We start from the raw sequence: 20283 nt of genomic DNA, 5'->3' as shown, positions 1-20283 counted from the left end.
CGGCAAGTTGTCTACGTCACACCCATTGAGGTGCGGTCATTCCCTAGACCTTGCATGAATGCGGGACGCCTTGTGCACCAAGCTACCCTTTAATTGATTAAATATTTACGTGCAACGCACGTACATAGAGACTAGTATTATTATAAAAGCATGAATAAAATGTTGGATTACAAAAATAACTTTATAATATTAAGTATAGTAACTCACAATAAAAGAACATAATTGGAATTCTAGACATTAGCCTTATAATCCTATTAGTTTTATGACACAATATCACATATTAGGAATCCTATTACCTTTATGAATTAGATTTTATTCTTTTATTTTTTTTAAAAAAAAATCAATGTTTGTTACTATTGAAATTCCTATATAAAGAAATAAATTTACACTACGCAATGTCAGTACACTCCGTTTGTGAAAAGCCCAAGAGTCTCCTTAACAGGACGTTTCGTAAATGTCCAAAAGTCACTTTCTTTTATTTAAATATTATTAAATAATTATATATACATATTTAGAAGCACATTGATTGTTGTATTATTATGAATTCACGTAGTATGCTAATGTAACAATTTTTTTGGCATTTAGATAATTGTTGTATTATTATAATATAATTATTAATTAAATTTTATTGTTCCTTCATATAAATAAATATTTAAACTATCATGTGTCATTATTAACGTGCAACGCACGTTTATAGATACTAGTACTATATTAAAAGCACAAATGCCCTTAGTGAAATGTCGTTCGCTTTTTTTACCCTTTAAAAATAAGCTTTACATTGGACAAAACTGTAATTGTAGTTTAATTATTTATATAATATATAGGACTTTAAGATAAGCTAAACTTTATTTATTAAATATTTTTTCTTTAAGGTATCTTAAAACTCCTAATATTTAGGAATCTAAATTGAGTAAAATTTTACTTATAAATATTTTTTCCTTATTTAAATCGTGTAACAATTTTCCTCAAATTTGACTCTTTCATGTTTACAAGTTTTAACACTTTTGGAATTATAACAAAAGACTTTTGCAAGTTTCTGCCTTCGTTTTAATTTTTGTAGGAATCATTAGCATTTTTCAATGTTAATCCAAACTTTTACATGTGCACAACGAGTTTAAGTTGACTTATAAATTTGCTATTTTTAATATAAATCTTTTAATCAATAATGATGGATAACATGTAAGTTATATTTTATGTCAGATATTATATCATTCAAATTATATTTATAACATTAAAACTTTAAAATTAACTAACATTTTGCTATTAATCTTTATTTATTTGGATTCTGAGGGAGTTCTAATATTTAGAAATTCAACATCAAACAAAATTTTAACTTATATAACTTATTTTCTTATCTGAATGGCGTAAAATAATCTTTAGTGAAATTCATATCCTAAGAAGAAAAGAAAAAATTTAAATTCAATTTCTTATTTATCAAGATCTAATAACAATCGTGAATATTGAATATCTCCAAACTAAGTTGCACACATTTTAATAATTTTTCTTTGGATCAAAGAATAATCGAGAATATCAAGATATATTATCTTCTCTTTAAGTTGAAAAATTCAATCAAAATTATTATATCATCAGTTCAAATGAGAAAAATGAGTTTGGATATAACGGCGAACAAAGAAACCAAAAATAACAAAGTCAATAAAGAATAAGTAAGAAATTATCATTTGAATATAATATCATTCGCTTTTATTTGTTGATTTCATAATGGACTAAATTGTTATTTAGGTTATTTTCTAATATTTAGGAATTTGAAATCCTAATATTTAAGAGTTTGAAATTTTTAAAAATAGGTTGATCATTAATGCTTTCTATATTTTAACTAAGTAAAAACTACTAATATGTAGCAACTCAAAATATATATATAGATCTCTAGCCCAATATTTTGAACTTTATAAATATTTCTAAAATATATTACTTACCAAGTTGCCCCATTTATACCAACCACTCGATTTTCTCTTCATCTTCTAATTTCATAATGCTTATGAATGTTCTTTATAATGTTTGGTGATGAAAAGTTAGTATACTTCCTAATTTTAGTGATGTAAAGGTTAAACCTCAAGGTCTTTAAAAGTATATCCTTCCCAAACCCATGAAAGAAAATAGTGAATAAGAAGATTTGTTGAAAAAGAGAATTAACTAATATAACTCTTAAGTTACATGATAATTTTATTATCATTAATAATCTGAAACTTATAGTGAAAATTTTTAGAGTTTAAACGAGAGATAAAAGAGACGTGATCGACAAGATTCAATAACACTAATAATTCTGCAAATATGATGATCCAAAGTAAAATATTAGATAGATATTTTACCCTTTAAAAATAATTTTTTATTGGATAAAATTATAACTATTTAGAAGACAAAATGTATTCTAAATGAGTTGTAATTTTTCATCATTCACTATAAAGAATGGTAACTCCCTATATTTTTTATACATTACTTCTTGTAAAATATTAACTCAACATTGGCGGAGACAAACGAGAAAAAATAATAGTAAGGCATTTGAGGACTTATGTGATGACAAATTACTTTTTCTAATTTGTATTTACAACTCAAATATATTATGTGGTATATATAAGAAAGATAGAGAGAGATTTTCTCAAAATCGTATATTCACGAATATAGTATACACGCGCAAAGCGCGTACCCTAAGACTAGTTATAGGGAAAAGTAGCAAAGTGCAAAGACTGAAGCAAACCAAGAGGGACTATCAATCGTGTGTGATACGAAGCCCATTGCCGCGACTAATTCGGATTCGAGTCAATAGCCTCACTAAAGTAATGTATTCGACGCAAAATTTTATATGTATCTCTTAAGGAGTAATGAATCTTGAAAGAATTTTGATGTTATAATTTGATTTTTTTTAAATACTCCTTTTATTTAATATGCTTTCTATTTGAAAGAAAATTTATATAAAAACATAATTCACAATTTAAATATAATTCTCTGGCATCATTTATTTTTAAGTTTCAACAAGTTAATAAGGTGACACATAATTCACCATACTATACCATGATAACTAATTACTTGTATATAGTTACTAGCTAATATTGAGCTATTAAATTAATAAGTATTGTTTCTCGTAAACGTGAAAAAAATTAGGAAAATAATTACAAAAAAATTATGGACTATTATATAATAAAGACATAACAAAAGTTAATAAATAAATACTTTTAAATAAAAAATATTTAAAATTTACAATCATAGCAGTCTTAGTGGATAACGTGCAATAATTTTTGTTTTAATTATGACATAAAATGTTCTCAACTTAATGATTTATGATTAATAAAAAGTAATTTTGAATAGTCAAGATTTATTAAGAAAATTTGAGGATTGACAAGGTTAGTTACGCACAATTGCATAAAGTTCTACTAGGCGAACCCAGTACGCTGGGCGTTGGGCGTGTCCTGGGCGTAAGCCCCGACAGCCGAGGCGTAAGTCTCACGGAACTAAGCCCCACACATAAACCCAGGGGCATTTTGCGTGTGCTCCGCCCCAGGGCGATCCCCGATCGAGTCCAATTCTGCCTTTTAAAATAGAGCTATAAACCTATCAAATACACCAGCCTTTATGCCACAACAGTCCAGTTTAGGAATCTGGGAAAAAGGTTCCTAAAGTGTACGATTAGAAACCATGTGGTTTTTGAGTTTGAGATGGCTATCTTTTAAATTCATCCTTGATCATATTTCTGAATTTATGTAGTAAATTTACCATACTTAAGAGCATTGGAGTGAGCAAATAATTAAGAACAATAAGAACAATATTATCATATTAATATTCAAAAGTACCATCTGCGCATTGTGCGGGTTTTAATACTAGTACAACAGATAAAGTTCAATAGCTATAACCCATTAAATTAAACATTATAGACAATAATTCAAACTCGCCAATTGAATAATCAATGATAGGAAAAGTAAGGCGCATTCAGAAAATGTACTTATTGATCTTCCAAAAATAGGAAGAAAAAAAAAGATATCTATTTTATATTAAAAGGAGAGTAGTGAAGCAGGAGGTTAAGCCAAGTGGCAAATTAAAATGAAGCCACTTGGCAATTTTAAGACAACACTAATAATTATGAATTATAAATAGAAACATAATTAATGGAAGTAGTTGAATGAATCTTATACATAATATAAATAGATCTTAGACAAATCTAATCTATATGTCAATATTTATATTTATGTGTAATTTTGTATCTATATCTATATATTGATCCACTCATAGATTTATATTCTAAATTAATATAGAATAGTATAATTCAGCTAGCCTTTTGTGTATAATTCAATCATGGTAGATCTCTTCTTTTTTTTGGACAAGGAATCAATTGAAATATATGTTTAGTATATTACATATTCTTTTTTATTTGCAACAATAATTATTTATTTAGTACAAGCTTTGTATCTGATCTTATTTGTATATAATATAATTATTGTGTATCTTTAGTTAAACTTTTGTGTATAATTCAATTATGGCATATCTCTTCTTCTTTTTTTGACAAAGAATCAATCAAAATTTTAATTTTGTAGCTTACACATTCCTTTGAGTTTAAATAATAATTGTTTATTTGGAAAATAAATATTGCAATAGAGAGTAGTACAAGCTTTGATGTATCTAACCTGATTTGTGTACAATATAATTACTATAGGTATTTTTTTTGACAAGGAACATCAAATTAATAATTAGAAAAAATATCTGTTGGGAAATTGTATAGATATTCTTGATTTATATTTTCATATTTGGAATAATATTATATGGCAAAGAGTATTTAAATTTCAAATGCACAACAATACACTTGTATAAATAATGCTACAGAAAGGAATGAAAGACGTCTATTTTTTTCTTCTTCTCTTTGTTTTAATTTGCTTTGCATTGATAATTTATTTATTAAATGACATACTTTAGTTTAACCATGGTGGATTTTTTATTAGACAATTAAGTTCATGTGTTTCCTCTATGCATTCATTATTTGATGAGCTAAACTAAAGAGGAATAAAGAAGCATTATGATTCTATAAAAAGAAATTTAGTTGGCCTTATAAATTTTTATTTGTGCTTCATTGTTGAAACTAGAGAGTTGTATCTCTTTTTATTAAGCAAATTTTTTAAATGTATAAATATAGTAACTGTATATTGTGTATCTATATTTGTTAGAGATGTGATATTCTATAAGATATTATAGGAATATGATATTTTGAGAATATTCTTAGGAGAAATTATAGGGAGTATGAGCTTAAACTCATGTATATATACTCTTCTTTCTAGAAATGAGAAAGCAGGTCAGATCCATCTAAAAGTTGTGCAAACTCTTCTGTATTACCTTTCCCGTTTGTGCATTCTCTTTTTCTTTCTTATTTATGATACTTTGGAAAAAAAAATTAACCTTTATATGTTATTATTCTAAATTTTCATTCAATTTTTTGTTGTTGTTGTTGTACTTAGAACTTTATTGATATTCTTTTTGTTTTCAAATGTTTTGCTATTTAAATGTAGCCATATCTTTGACTAAGAAAGTTAAGGAAGGAGGTGTTTATTTCTGAGTCATTTTCTCATTAGTATATGCCTCAAAAGAACATGACTTGAAATGGTAAGCATACCTAAAAAGGATATCGAATTCAGTTGCACTTCGTCTTTATTATGGATTAATTCTCATTGCTTATCTTCAAAACTTCTTATGCACTTCTCTACTTTTGCAAATAACAAAAGCTATTATTTCTTTGGTATATCTGGAGTATAGTTGTAACAAAAATATATGTATTTATGATATATAAAATAGAGTAGTGGACAACAATATTAAGCCACATGGCACTTTTAGGACAAAATCTAATAAAATTTAGGGTAAAGTCCAATAATATTTAGAAATAAAATATACTAGAATTAGAAAAAATCTTCTAAAAATATTATATATATATATAATACCAAGTGGCAAGCTAATAAAAAGCCACTTGATAATTTTGAGATAATATCTGTTAGACTATGTAATAAAATTAAATTTGAATTAAAAGATAAATATTTGAATCTATAGATGAAGATTTTGAATTGAATTGGAACCCGTTTGGATTCGCTTATTTTAAGTTCGTTTAAGCCAAAATAGCTTTTAAATCATTTTGTAGCGTTTGGACAAAGTAAAAAAGTACTTTTAAGCATTTATTTTTAAGCTAAAATGATAAAAATAAGCCAAAAACTAGAATTCCTAACTTATGACTTTTGGCTTAAAAGTCACTTAAAACAAACCCATCCAAACTGGCTCTTGAAATATAAAAATAATTATGTTGAATTAAAAGATAAACATCTTCTTAAAAAACAGTGAGAATAATGGTGAAGATATTATTTAAACAAAAGTTTTCAATTAGTAAACTTAACACTTTCAATATATAAAGTTTTCGAATTTGTACGGAAATATAAAAAGAATTATTTTAAATTGAAAGATAAACAATTTTATGAAAAGCATGAATAATAATGTTAAAGGATATTATTTTAAACAAAAATTTCATAATAAACGTAATGTTCTTTTAAAATTATGAATGCAGTATTACACTTATAAGTAAAAATGTTTAAGAATATCTTATAAAGCAATTAACTAAAATTTATTTGATTTCTCCAACAATAACGTAATATCATTTTTTGACAAAAAATTTTACAGGAGCATCATTTTCTTTGATGCCTAAATAGTGTAACTATAAGTTGTTGCAATTGATGGTAAACTACATTATTTTAATTTGCTTTTGCTTCTCCTTAAAATCATTTTCTTTCCAAAAGCTTGGTCAAACACCTTAATTTTAGAAAAAAAATATTGTTACCTCAAAAGAAGCTTGGCTAAATACTCTAACAATGTTCGCGCATCGCGCGGGTACTAATACTAGTTTTAATTTACAGTAAGTCTCAAATTAATTTGTCGCTATGATTGATTTCTTTGTTCTTTAGTAAAACGGACTATAAGCTTGTATTTCTGGTGCTATTTCGAAATATTAAAATTAATCTACCTCCGTCACCGATCTTATTGGGAGCAAAAATTATATGTCATTGTGAGGTTTAGAAGAACGAGATTTTAACATCGTTACATGGCCCTAAACAGGGAATTGTGGAGATCGAGCATTAAGGTTATAGGTTAGGGGAAATTATGATGTCTTTTTTACAACGCACTAGAGTGAGACTAGCCAGTTAGAAGTTAGTCTTAGGATGCTATTGATCAACTACTGATGATGGGCTTTATCTGCTGTGTATTAATACCTTATATCTTTCTCGTATTTCTTATATCTCTTATATTGCTGTTACTTTATTTTTTATGGCATTTATGTTAGGTTATGGATTTTATGGTATTTTATGTTGTTTTATTATGAGTCTATTGATAGTACTAATATAGTGTCTCTTGTTGCCTCTTTGAGCCGAGGGTCTCCTGGAAACAGCCTCTCTGCCCCTCGGGGTAGAGGTAAGGTCTGCGTACATATTACCCTCCCCAGACCCCACTTGTGGGATTACACTGGGTTGTTGTTGTTGTTGTTGTTGTTGTTGTTGTTTCTTGTTCATCAAGCTTCGTACATGTTATTTTGTGTTTGTGAGAAGGCACGGAATGAAACACACTTATAGCAGACAGATTGCAATTATCTAAGACAGCACCGAAGTAGAGGCGGATCCAGGATTTAAATACTATAGGTTTAACTTTTAAAGTTTTTAGCATTGAACTCATTATATTTTAAAAGTTATGAGTTCATATCCAATATTTTTGCAATTTTAATGAATTTTTACATATAAATTTTTACACCATGTTAAAAGTTATGGGTTCAGTTGAACTCGTTAGTTGTTCACTACATCCGCCTCTGCACCAAAGTATCTAATTGTAAAACTAACGAATTCAATACCTATTAATAAAATCCTTATTAAATTAAAGGGACTTATATACTCATCGAATAATTTTTTTTGTTTTTTATTGTATTATCCAACATTTAATATTATTGTATTGTTAATAAAAAAATTTATTAGCATATTATTTGTTTAATATTTTTGTCTACTATTTTCTTTTTATAATATAATAGAAGATATATATTGTATTACTCTTGAAATAATTTTTATTTTAAATTTTATCCAATTGTTCTCAATAATATTATCTAAAATTTAATAAATAAAATCTCTATTAAATTAATGAGTCTTATATATGCATCGAATAACTTTTTTTTTCTATATATTTCTTTATTGTATTATCCAAGTATTTAGTATTGTTGCATTATTAATAGAAATTTTTATTAATAACATACTACTTTGTTTAAATTTTTATGTGCTACTTTTTTATAATATAATAGAAAATACATATTTTTTTATTTTTTATTTAAATTCAAAAACAATAACCAATAACTATTTGTACCATGTGGCTTAACGAGAGGGCTTTTTTCTCTCATTTTAATACTCCCTCCGGTCCAAAATAAGAGATTTTTTAGCCTTTTTCTTGTGGTCCAAAATAAGTGATTTTTCCAAATTTCAAGAATGAATTAATTATTTTTTTAAGGAGTGTGTTAAGGAGTGTTTATTGAGATAGTAAAGGTTAATATCGCCAATTTCATCGTTAATTAATGCTAAAAGGTGGATTTCTTAATCTGTGTGAAAACATCCAAAAATCACTTATTTTGAACCGAAGGGAGTAATATATAGATTACAATTGGATTTGAATGAGAACACATAAGTATCATCATTTTATAGCCACTAACCAGTGATACAAGTCTAACCATACCAATTAATTTACTCAAACAATCTTAATGCAAAAATTAGCATAACTACCAATTTTGGTTACAGATGCAGAACTGTAAAATATTACACCAAAAGTTAGCCAAATTTTCTTCTATACATCACCAAACTCTAATTGAACTCATAAACGCAACAGAAACCAAAAGATAAAAACAGAGCAAAAACCTACCAAATTTCAAGAGCTAGTGAATTTGGTAACAGCCTTAGTACCCTCAGAAACAGCATGTTTAGCCAATTCACCGGGAAGGACCAATCGGACGGCGGTTTGAATTTCCCGTGAAGTAATAGTCGGCTTCTTATTGTACCTAGCAAGTCTAGAAGATTCCTGAGCAAGCTTCTCAAAAATGTCGTTGATGAAACTGTTCATGATACCCATGGCTTTGCTTGAAATTCCGATATCAGGGTGAACCTGTTTCAGCACCTTGAAAATGTAGATCTTGTAAGTCTCAATTGACTTCTTTGACCTCTTCTTCTTCTTGTCTCCGGCTGCGGCTGCGGCGGCGGCGCCGTCCTTGGGAAGTTTCTTCCCGGCCTTTGATGATTTCTCGGCAGCTGGTTTTTTCTCAGCCTTTGGTGCCATTTTAAGAGGAGATTAGCAAAAATTGTAGGAAATGGGAGGGATTTTGAGTTCGAATTATGTGAAGGAAATGGCGTAAACAGATTTGTTATATAACAAGTTGGGGCGAGCTATTGATTAGTTACTTTGGGATGACGCGGATCGTGAGTTTCAGCCGTTTGATGTTTTAGTCAATCAACGGTGTAGAATGAAGCATGACTTGGATTAAATTAATCTCCTCCTACTTTGGAGGGAAAGCAAGATTTTCCCTTTTGTTTTTTTTTTCATAGTAAAACAAGATTTCGTCTAGGGGTGTTCATAAAAATCCGAAAAATCGAATTAAACCGAAAACCAAACCAAATCGAGCAAAAAAATCGATACTTTTTGGTTTGGTTTGGTTTTAGTTTTGAATTTTAAAAACTCATCAAATTTGGTTTGGTTTTGGTTTTAATCAGAAAAAGACCGAACCAAACCGACTATATGAGTAGCTATTTCAAATTTATTATTACACCTATATATATGTATATTGTTATACAAAATTTCAAAAAATTTATGGTAAATGTTAATAGTTTGCACTTTTAATATAGTTCTTTACCTTTACATTCTAGTTTGATTTGTAGTTTTCTTTTGTTTAGTGTAAGAATCCATTTCGTGTTAAAAATAACATATTTTAATTGAGTCCTTAAATTATTCATCACTATTTGATTTCATTATCATCAATATATTTTGATAAATAATAGATTTCTCAAAGGGCAATTGATTCGATAGTGTTACATTGAAAATGTGGCCGTCGGAATATGTGTTTGATAGCGTATGTCTTATATTTAAGAAAAAACTGACAAATAACAGGAAAAATCGAAAAACCGACATAAAGCGAATCGAGAAAAACCGACTTAATTGGTATGGTTTGGTTCTAATATTTGAAAATCGACTTACTTGGTTTGATTTTTTTTTATGGACCTGCCTGATCGGTTCTGGACCCACGGAGATCCCGCCAAATCACGAAAGCCAGCCCGTCGGATCAAAGGCAATACAGGAAGAGATACAAAGGAGGTAAAACTTCAAGATTTCTCTCATTATATATATATATATATATATATATATATATATATATATATATATATATATATATATATATATATATATACACACACACACACACACACACACACACGCGTTACGTGTGTACCCTATATTGATGAGAATTATATTTTTTAAATATATAAATAACATTCAAACATGGTTTTAGTCACAAAAATAATATAAAGTAAAAGTTTGAGTTCTTGAAAATGATAAATATTGATCATGAACTTAACACACATACAAAGAATTTTATTCATTTATTCATGACCTTTTCTAATAACATTTATTTAAGTAACAAATTAAGTTAACGTATACAAAAGAATTTATTAGTAATTTGAAATTAGAATATCTTATGAATATTGCTTTTGTCTTAATAACCATGAATATTATGATTCTTTACGTAGTAATCAATAAAAATGGACAATTAGGTTAATAATTTTATCATAATATTATAATTGATTTAAAATTATAATTATTATGAAAAATAATTAAATGCCAATGTTATCCTATTTGAAATTTATTTTAAGGGTAAAAAGGTTTATTAATATTTCACTATGAGGCTTTGTGCTTTTATAATAGTTGATATATATATATAAAATATTGCATTCTGCCTATTAAAATGAACTTGAAAATAACTTTTCAATTTTTTTAGAAATGCTCTTAGATCTCTAAAAGTTATGTATTTTTGCTAAAACTGAAAAGTTGAATATACATCAATTTCAAAAATTTAAATTTTTTATTTTATACTCGAATATAACTTTTAGTAAGTATACTTACATATAGAGATTAGGTGCACATACAACGCACATAACGTGAATTTTACCAAATAATAAAGTCTCCTAACCAAAAGATATTAGCCAAAAATAAACGCATTCAATACTCCGACATAGGGGCGAAATTTAGGCTAGGCAGAATTTTTAACTACAAAAAAGGTCTCCAAAACCTTAAAGCTATAAACTACTCCAACATACGTAGGGAGTAGAACGAATAGGAAAAAAATTAGGCAAAATTTTATTACCTTTTCTAGACGGTTAATAATAGGAGAATAATTAAATAGCTATTCCTAAATTATAGGAGAATTAATTAAATGATTATTTCTAAATATTAATGAAATACGTAAATTACTATTTTGTCTAATGTGAACTCTATATTTTAAAGGGTAAAAAAGACGAACGACATTTTGTTAAGGGCCTTCGTGCTTTTAATATAGTATAGATAGATATAGATTAAAAGTTCAAATCCCTTAGCGAAATTTGATTCTTCTTTTTTATCCCTTAAAATTTTCACAACATAATTTAAGCTAATTTTTTAATATTTAAGACTTCAAAAGTCAATTAAAATTTTGATTATTAAATCTTGTCTTATTAAATTAGGTAGGAAATGCTAATATTTAGAACTTTAAATCTATTAAAACTTTACCTTACATAAATCAAACAATTCGTATGATATATTTGCTTATTGTATGTAGGCATACAATTAGGCACACACATATACTCGATAAAGCAAAAGTTCCATACGCATTTCTTCCAAGTTAAATATTATGTACGTGAATTTAAATAATTAGATTTTTTAAAAAAATACTTTTATTATAAAAGTGTAGTCCATGTTTTAACTATCTATAACTTTAATTCATTTTGACCATCTAAAAGTTATGTATAGTATGAAAATTTTAAAGGCCAAAATTTACAATAATGCGGGAAAAAAATGTATAGCATGTATTACAAATGAGTTGCCATTAATTTTTTTTTTCTTTTTCGTAAATATTCCAAAATAACACCCCCCCCCTATATTTTTTCTACATTAAATTATTTGTTATAAAATATTAACTCAACATTAAGTCATTTTTAGAATTTATATTGTCACTCTTATTGATTATTTTAGGAGCTATAGGCCAACCTCATAATTCTTATATCTATAAAAGATCAAAAGATTTAATTAATCAATTTGTATTATTTTACAAATTATCACGATAAAAGTATATTTTTGAATTATTTATTTCCGATAATTTTCACAAGGTATTTCTATAAAAAAGCCGAGGACTTTCATGTGGCAGGATTTTATCCTTTATAGAGCTAACTAAATATAGTCTATGAACATATATTTACAAAATATACTTTTTATTTTAATTTTATAACTCAAACATAATATTACTTATGCGATTTTTCAAAAATAATTTACTTATTGACATAGGAAATACGCGCAAAGAGCGTACCTAAGACGTGTGTGTGTATATATATATATATATATATATATATATATATATATATATATATATATAAAATACTTTTAAAACAAGTTTTTTTACATTTTTGGTTAAAACGAATATAAGGGTATTGAAGAGAAACTAACAAATAAATCAAGTCGGGTTTTGATATTGAATAGGCAAAAATATCGATCAAATTTACATATAGATGTATTTATTATTTATAGATAATATAAATTTTGCCTTTTTTTTCTTTAGTTATCGGTCTAAAATGATCGCGATCCTTACTTCATTGTAATATTTCTTTTTGTCTGGTAAAACCATTTATATATTATTAATTCAATTAATCCGAGTTCCGTCACACAAAGTCCACTAAAGGATATGCCCTCCCTAGTTTTAAAATGAAATAATACTTTGAGTTATTGTAAATATAAATTTTATTTCGTATTTTGTAAAGCTAAAAGTTGGTTTTCGAATTGGGCCGAAAGGCACGTTTGATATCATACATGGGCTAAAGATCAGGCTTTTGCTACTACCAAGTTGGGGCATTTGCATCTATACCTACTTTTTGTGTCACGTTTTAACTTGCGCCTCCTTTGCAAAAAAAATTGCAAGCGTACCCGTTTTTTCGCATAACTTCAAGCATACGGGGCTGAAGTAGCAAAGACAATCACGCAAAACTTCAACATTCTAGTAGACGGGCCTGAAGTAGCAAGTGTGCTGAAGTTTTTGTTTGTAATTGCTAAACTTAAGCATAGTAACTGAAGTTTTGTTCTCTATTTGCTGAAATTTTTGTTTTTGTAACTGGCGTTTTTATTTTGTAACTGGCGAACTTCAGCTCTAGAGCTGAAGTTTTTGTTTTTGTAACTGGCGAACTTCAGCTCTAGAGCTGAAGTTTTGTTTTGTAACTCGCGAACTTCAGCTCTAGAGCTGAAGTTTTATTTTGTAACTGGCAAACTTCAGCTCTAGAGTTGAAGTTTTTGTTTTGTAACTATCGAACTTCAGCTCTAGAACTGAAGTTTTTGTTTTGTAACTGTCGAACTTCAACTCCACATTCAATTTGGTCTTTGTCTCAAACGCATCAAACAAGCATAAACCATATGTCCATTCTCTCTCTCTTCATTTTCTTCACTCTTCAACCAAACTCCAATTCATTGTCAGTTGAATTCGATTTATCCTTAATTTAAATTTTTATATTATAGCATTATATCTACATAATTACAAACAACTCACCTTAAAATCCTAAACCGTACCTTTGCGTTTCTAAACACTGACAAAAGAGGTGCAGTTGAAGTGGAGTGTGTTGGCAACTCAAAAATGGCAGAAAACGAAGGAGGAGAAGGAGGAGGAAAAAGGGGGCTGAAGTTATTTAAAAAGTGGGTACAAGTTAAAAGTTTAAAAAAAAATGGGTATAGGTTAAATGGGGGCGACCAAATAGGGCGCCCCGTGCAATTTTTACTGGACTTGGCCTATTTGTTTTTAAAAAAAATTATAATAGCCTATTTGGCCAAACTTCTAAAATCAGCTTATTTTGAAAAATATTTTTTTGCAAAATGAAAAGTATTTGGTGAGAAACAATTTGTGTTTAGCTTATTAATTTAAAAAGCACTGTTGAACAATAATTAGTATTTGGCCAAGCTTTTAAAAAGTATTTTCAAGTATATTTTTCTCAAAAATACTTTTGGGGAGAAACTATTTTTCTGTTTCTCAAAAATTGTTTATGTTTCTACCCAGAAGTACTTTTTTTTCTTCTAAAAGCTTGACCAACACCTTAACTTTAGAAACAAAAATACTTTTGACCAAAAATAAGTTTGGCCAAACAGGCAATAAAAGTGAATATTTGGTGTTTTTCTCAAGATATCATATTAACATCTTCCAATCAATCAACAAAAATCAAGCTGATGTGACAAATCAATTTTGCCTATTATAGGGATAAGTAGCAAAGTGCAAAGACGGAAGCAAACCAGGAAGGACTATCAATCGAGTATGATACGAAGGATTCGAGTCAAGTAGGCTCACTCTGGTTCAAAGGTGGAAGGATTTCAACCATTCCATTGCACTTCTAGGGTGTGTTTGGTACAAAGAATTCTCGAAAATATTTTTATGGAGAATGAGTGATTTTATCACTTATTTTTCCCTTGTTTGATTAGTGAGTGGAAAATTTTTTTTCAAAAAATATCTTCTATTGTTTAGTTAGAGAGTAGAAAATACTTTTTTTATGCTACTCTCCTCACCCATCCTTCCCCCAAGTCTCTAAAAATTCACACAAACCCAAAGAAATTAATGTGTGCTTTACTTTTTTACGCAAAAATAACGTTAAAATTTGTGCTCTATAACTAAAAAGAAAATACTCTTTTTTTTTGGTTGAAAAACAAAGTACTCTTTCTACAACATGAAAATAAAGTACTCATTTTATTGAAATAAAAGAAAATACTTTTTCTACATCATGAAAAGAAAATACTTTTTCTACAACATGTAAAGAAAATACTCATTTTGTTGAAAGTAAAAAAAATACTTTTTTTAATCATGAAAAGAGAATACTTTTTTATTGAAATGAAAAAAAAATACTTTTTCTACATGAAAAGAAAGTATTTCTTTTGGATAAAATGAAAAAAAAAAAGCTTTTTATATCACTAAAAAAACTCATTTGTTGAAATGAAAAAAAAAATCTATCTATAACATGAAAAGAAAGTATTATTAACAATATTTTTATTTAGGGTAAGGGTGGAGTGGGGGTAGGCGAGGAGGGGGGAGGGTTAGGCGTTGGTGTGGGGTAGGGGTGGGGTGGGGGTTATGGGGTTGGGGGTTGGTGGGATGGTAATAGGGTGAGGAAGATTGAGAAAGAATTTTGGAAAATATTTTTCCTTCTCTTGATAGGAAATCATTTTCCTTCAATTGGAGGAAAATGAGCTGAAGAGGAAAATGTTTTTCAAAACATTTAAGCCAACCAAATATGAAAAAATTGGAAAACATTTTTCGGATAACCAAACACACCCCTAATGACTGCTATTTTTCTCTTTCAAACCACAAACAGATAAAACCTAGAATTTCAACCAAATTATGGATTTGTCTAGTAGCTAAATGTTATGCTACCCCCTACACCCGGCTCCTTTTGTATAGATTAGCATATGTTATGATTTAACTGGAATACAATGTTCACTATCACGTTTCGCCGATTATGTATCGCCTAGTATTTCTTTTTAATAATTAAAATTGTGATGGACCGAATTTATCTGACATTTATGTTGGTGAGAAGTAGCAAGTATTAAAAACGTTTTGGTAGAGGGCTATCGTGTTATTCACCGAGTTTTAAATCATAAGCTAATAAGTCATAGGAGATTTTCGTTTATAAAAAGGAAGTGATCAAATCGTTGTTAAAATTTAACAGATTTAACTATTGAGACACCCTAATAGACTAACTTTGGAGGAAAAGAGTATCTCTAGACAAATTATACAATCAATAAAACATCTAAAATTTAAAATGGTAATATTCAGGGGAAAAAATGCAAATGGATCAAAATAAGACAAACACAAAGTTGAAAATAAAGGATGAAGCAAACAAGAAAATATTTTCTCTTTATTGAACAAAACAACTTACAAAACGGACTACTCAATGCTAAATGTCATTGTCTTAGCTTTGTTAATGCCTCCTATTTCTCAACCTCATGCTTATAATTCCCCTACAAATCATCCAATTTTGTTGGCTAACCCCGATAAGTCGGCCTTATATTACATAGGCGAGCTTAAGTTTTATGCACTGTCAGTATATACGATGGGACATGTTGTGGACATAGGGAAGCCGGTAAATTACACAGGCGGGCTCGAGTTCACGAGCCTAACATACACGGTGACAAAAAGGATCAAAGATGAAGATGGGAAATGGTTAAGTCAAGAAGTAGATTTATTGCACCAAATAACAGGATATGCACCAAAAGGATGTATTACAGCAGTTATGGGACCAAGTGGTGCTGGAAAATCTACACTTTTAGATGGATTGGCTGGTAGAATTGCAAGTGGAAGTCTTAAGGGTAAAGTTTCTATGGGTGGTGTAGATATGAGTCCAAGTTTGATCAAAGGAAGTTCAGCTTATATAATGCAAGAAGATAGACTTTTTCCAATGCTTACTGTTTATGAAACATTCATGTTTGCTGCTGATTTTAGGTTGGGGTCACTCTCAATGTCCGAAAAACAGGATCGCGTTGAGAAGCTAATCGAGCAACTTGGATTATCTGTAAGTCGACAACAACTCATTCTCTAATGTTATATACATGTATAGACATAGTTCAATAGACCAACAATCAAGATTCAACATTTTTTGTTCAGGACTGACGATGTGACCTTTGATAGGAAGGTATGAACGTCGAGGATTAGGGTAGGGGATTAGTTCGTTTAGTGTTCTGCTTGTCATACCGGTAGTATTAGTACGTACTTTGGTATTGTGTAGGTATTAAGTTTTTATGACTACGTGTCGTTTCTTTATTTCGGTCATCTTACTATCTGGTTGTTATTTATGCTGCTTTTACATGGATTCTCACTGTTGCGCTTCTTGTTTTTCTCTTCATTAATGTGGTGCTTATGATTCTCTGAGCTAAGGGTTATTGGAAACAACCTCTCTATCTCCACAAGGTAGGAATAGGGCTACGTACACACTACCCTCCCCAGATCCCACTATACTGTATTTGTTTGACTCTGAAATTTCTTAAGTCTAAACCTTTGTGTGGTTTTGATCATTTATTTTATGGCAGTCAACTAGAAACACTTACATAGGTGATGAAGGGACTCGAGGAGTATCTGGTGGAGAACGTCGTAGGGTGTCAATCGGGGTGGACATTATACATGGACCTTCATTGCTATTCTTGGATGAGCCAACTTCAGGTCTTGATTCGACTAGCGCTCATAGTGTAATTGAGAAAGTGCACGATATAGCCCGAGCTGGAAGCACTGTGATACTAACAATTCATCAACCTTCATACCGGATTCAATTGCTTCTTGATCATCTCATCATCCTGGCTCGCGGACAACTCATGTATCAGGGAGCGCCAAATGATGTATCTCTCCATCTTGTCAGGATGGGGCGAAAAGTGCCTAAGAACGAAAGCTCGATAGAACACCTGATTGATGTAATTCAAGAATATGATCAATCCGAGCTTGGAGTAGAAGCAGTAGCTGCATTTGCACTTACTGGTATGAAACCTCCACCGATAGGTGCAGCACACGAGATATCAGCTTCCACTATGCCAGCTCCATCACCTGCCCGGCCATCACACCGTGCTAAACATCAGGCCGTGGAGGCACAGGGTCGTGACAAGGCGAGCAAACGTCTTCGCTTGCAAACCAGTGCACAAGATGACACAGGATTTGATCACAGTGTAAGGAGTCCCTGGAATACATCTAAGTCCTGGACTGCCAGTCAAAGTGGTGTTCTAAAATCTCTAGTATTTTCACCAGCTCGCCGCAATCATCCTAAAAGCCCAAGTATTATGGGGTAAAAACATTCACTTCACTTCTAAATCATACTATAAAAATCTTTCAAGTTAGTAATCTATATACTATTATGTCATCTGAAAGATAATTACATGTAACCATTCATAATAAGTGCTACTAATAACCAAGAAGATAAGATAGACAGTGACGAAGCCATGCATTTTTTTAAGGGCGGCCAAACTTGAAAGAACTGAAGAAAGTTTCCCCACAAAGGGTATTCAATATATGTTATATACTCATAAAACCTTATATTTTTACCTATATATACATTGTAATTTTTTCGACAAAGAGTGGTCGATTGACAGACAATGTAGCTTCGCCCCTGAAGAAAAATAACATAGTACAACAGGTTAAAATACATGAAATTCTTAAAAGAAAAATTTCATTGTTAAATCCGACTGACCATTTGAATGTTTGTGCAGTTCTTCTCCAGGATGCTATGCTTATTCTGTTGAGATTGTTCAGAGTACTCCAACTCCTCATAGTAGTGACTACACTGTCAATGAAAATGACTATTTAACACCCAATGATCTTACACCCCATAACAATCATTCTATCCATGATCTCGGGCCAAAGTTTGCGAATTCCTTCTTCTCAGAGACATGGATTCTAATGAGACGCAACTTTATAAACATCAGGCGTACCCCTGAACTATTCCTCTCCAGGCTCGTCGTGCTAACAGCTATGGGAATAATGATGGCCACTATGTTTCTGCATCCTAAAGACAACATTCAAGGGATCACAAGTCGCCTCAGTTTCTTCATCTTTACATGTACACTCTTTTTCTTCTCGTCCAATGATGCTGTTCCTGCTTTCATTCAAGAACGATTTGTCTTCATTCGCGAGACCTCTCACAATAAGTATAGGGCCTCTTCCTACACAATTGCAGGTCTAAAATCTTTTCTTGATCTTATTACTCCATGTTAGTAATTAGTGTTTTATTTTTCTTGATTCCCCTCCCCTTCGAGTTACCAAATGAGCAATTGAGCAACTGCTCCTTTGGTGACTCGAACCCACAACCCTGGGGTTATAGGTGGAGGGTGATGATCGTCTGAGCAACCCCCTCTTATCTCATGTTACTAATTATAAGTACATGTCTTTTGTTATGAATCAAGTAAAACTTAGTCCTAATAAGTTTTGTACATAATGTTGCAGGTCTAATTACTTACCTTCCATTCCTAGCTCTCCAGGCTGCAGTTTATGCAGTGATTGTCTGGTTTGCTCTATCGCTCCGAGGGCCATTCATCTATTTCTTGATAGTTCTATTCATGTCACTACTCTCCACGAACTCATTCGTTATATTCGTGAGCTCAGTGGTACCAAACTACATATTAGGATATGCAGCTGTTATTGCTTTCACCGCGCTATTCTTCTTGTTTTGTGGCTATTTCTTGAATAGCCATGACATGCCACAATACTGGAAATGGATGAATTACATTTCAACAATGACTTATCCATATGAAGGGCTACTCATGAATCAATATCAAACGATAGATTCGTTCGGAAAAGATCCTTTTGGAAGAGATGTAACTGGTTTTGGAATCTTGAAATCACTTAATATTTCACAAGATTCAAGCAAGAAATGGGAAAAAATATATGTAATGTTGGGATGGGCTGTTTTTTACAGGGTTCTGTTTTATATTGTCCTTAGATTCTTTTCAAAGAATCAGAGGAAATGAAATAGTATTGAAAGTAGTAGGCATTGAAAAATCTGTTTTTATTCATATAATACAAACTTCAATTGTATGCTTAATATAAATTTCTTCTTTTTCTTCTAAAGAAAGTTTTGTTGCATATAGTGAAGATCTGTCTTAGACAGTACTTAAGATATTCAGAAAATAAACCTTAGGCATTCAACTTGAATTAATTGATTTGTATAGGTAGTTTTAGACTATATATTTGTATCAAAAAGAAATTAATCCCTCCTTTCACTTTTACTTGGCATGTATACTAAAAATAGATTTTCATTTTTACTTGTCACTTTACGCATATCACGAGAAAACAATTTTTTTTTTATTGTTATACCCACAATATTTATTAGTCATTTTAAATTATTTTCTCAAATCCAATAAAATATGCATCAATTAATATGAGTATCATGGTAAATTATGCACTTCATTTATTATTTCTTAAGGGGCATGAAAAATCAAAACGTGCCAAGTAAAAGTGAACAGAGGGAGTATATTGTGTAAATAGATTAAAAAAACAAA

The 20283-nt window shown here is 30.0% G+C and overlaps 2 protein-coding genes across 3 annotated transcripts; one reads left to right on the top strand and one right to left on the bottom strand.

The window, feature by feature from the left end:
• Positions 1 to 8724: 8724 nt before the first annotated feature.
• Positions 8725 to 9398, bottom strand: LOC107807323 (histone H2B). The gene has a single exon (XM_016631680.2). The coding sequence runs from the start codon at positions 9325 to 9327 to the stop codon at positions 8923 to 8925; it is 405 nt and encodes a 134-aa protein (XP_016487166.1). The 5' UTR covers positions 9328 to 9398; the 3' UTR covers positions 8725 to 8922.
• A 6907-nt stretch (positions 9399 to 16305) lies between these two features.
• LOC107765457 (ABC transporter G family member STR2-like) lies at positions 16306 to 19783 on the top strand. Of its 2 annotated transcripts, XM_075256859.1 has the most exons (5): positions 16306 to 16820; positions 17183 to 17215; positions 17335 to 18074; positions 18496 to 18962; positions 19229 to 19783. In XM_075256859.1, the coding sequence occupies exons 1-5, from the start codon at positions 16362 to 16364 to the stop codon at positions 19750 to 19752; spliced, it is 2223 nt and encodes a 740-aa protein (XP_075112960.1). In that variant the 5' UTR covers positions 16306 to 16361; the 3' UTR covers positions 19753 to 19783. The 2 variants fall into 2 exon arrangements, with proteins under 2 accessions (XP_075112960.1, XP_016439626.2); XM_016584140.2 differs by lacking the exon at positions 17183 to 17215.
• Positions 19784 to 20283: the final 500 nt, after the last annotated feature.

Source organism: Nicotiana tabacum, chromosome 7 (genome assembly GCF_000715075.1).
Source record: "Nicotiana tabacum cultivar K326 chromosome 7, ASM71507v2, whole genome shotgun sequence".
In the NCBI taxonomy this organism is placed as follows: domain Eukaryota; kingdom Viridiplantae; phylum Streptophyta; class Magnoliopsida; order Solanales; family Solanaceae; genus Nicotiana; species Nicotiana tabacum.
The sequence above is the reverse complement of the archived record's forward strand: the minus strand, read 5'-3'. Positions and strand labels throughout refer to the sequence as shown.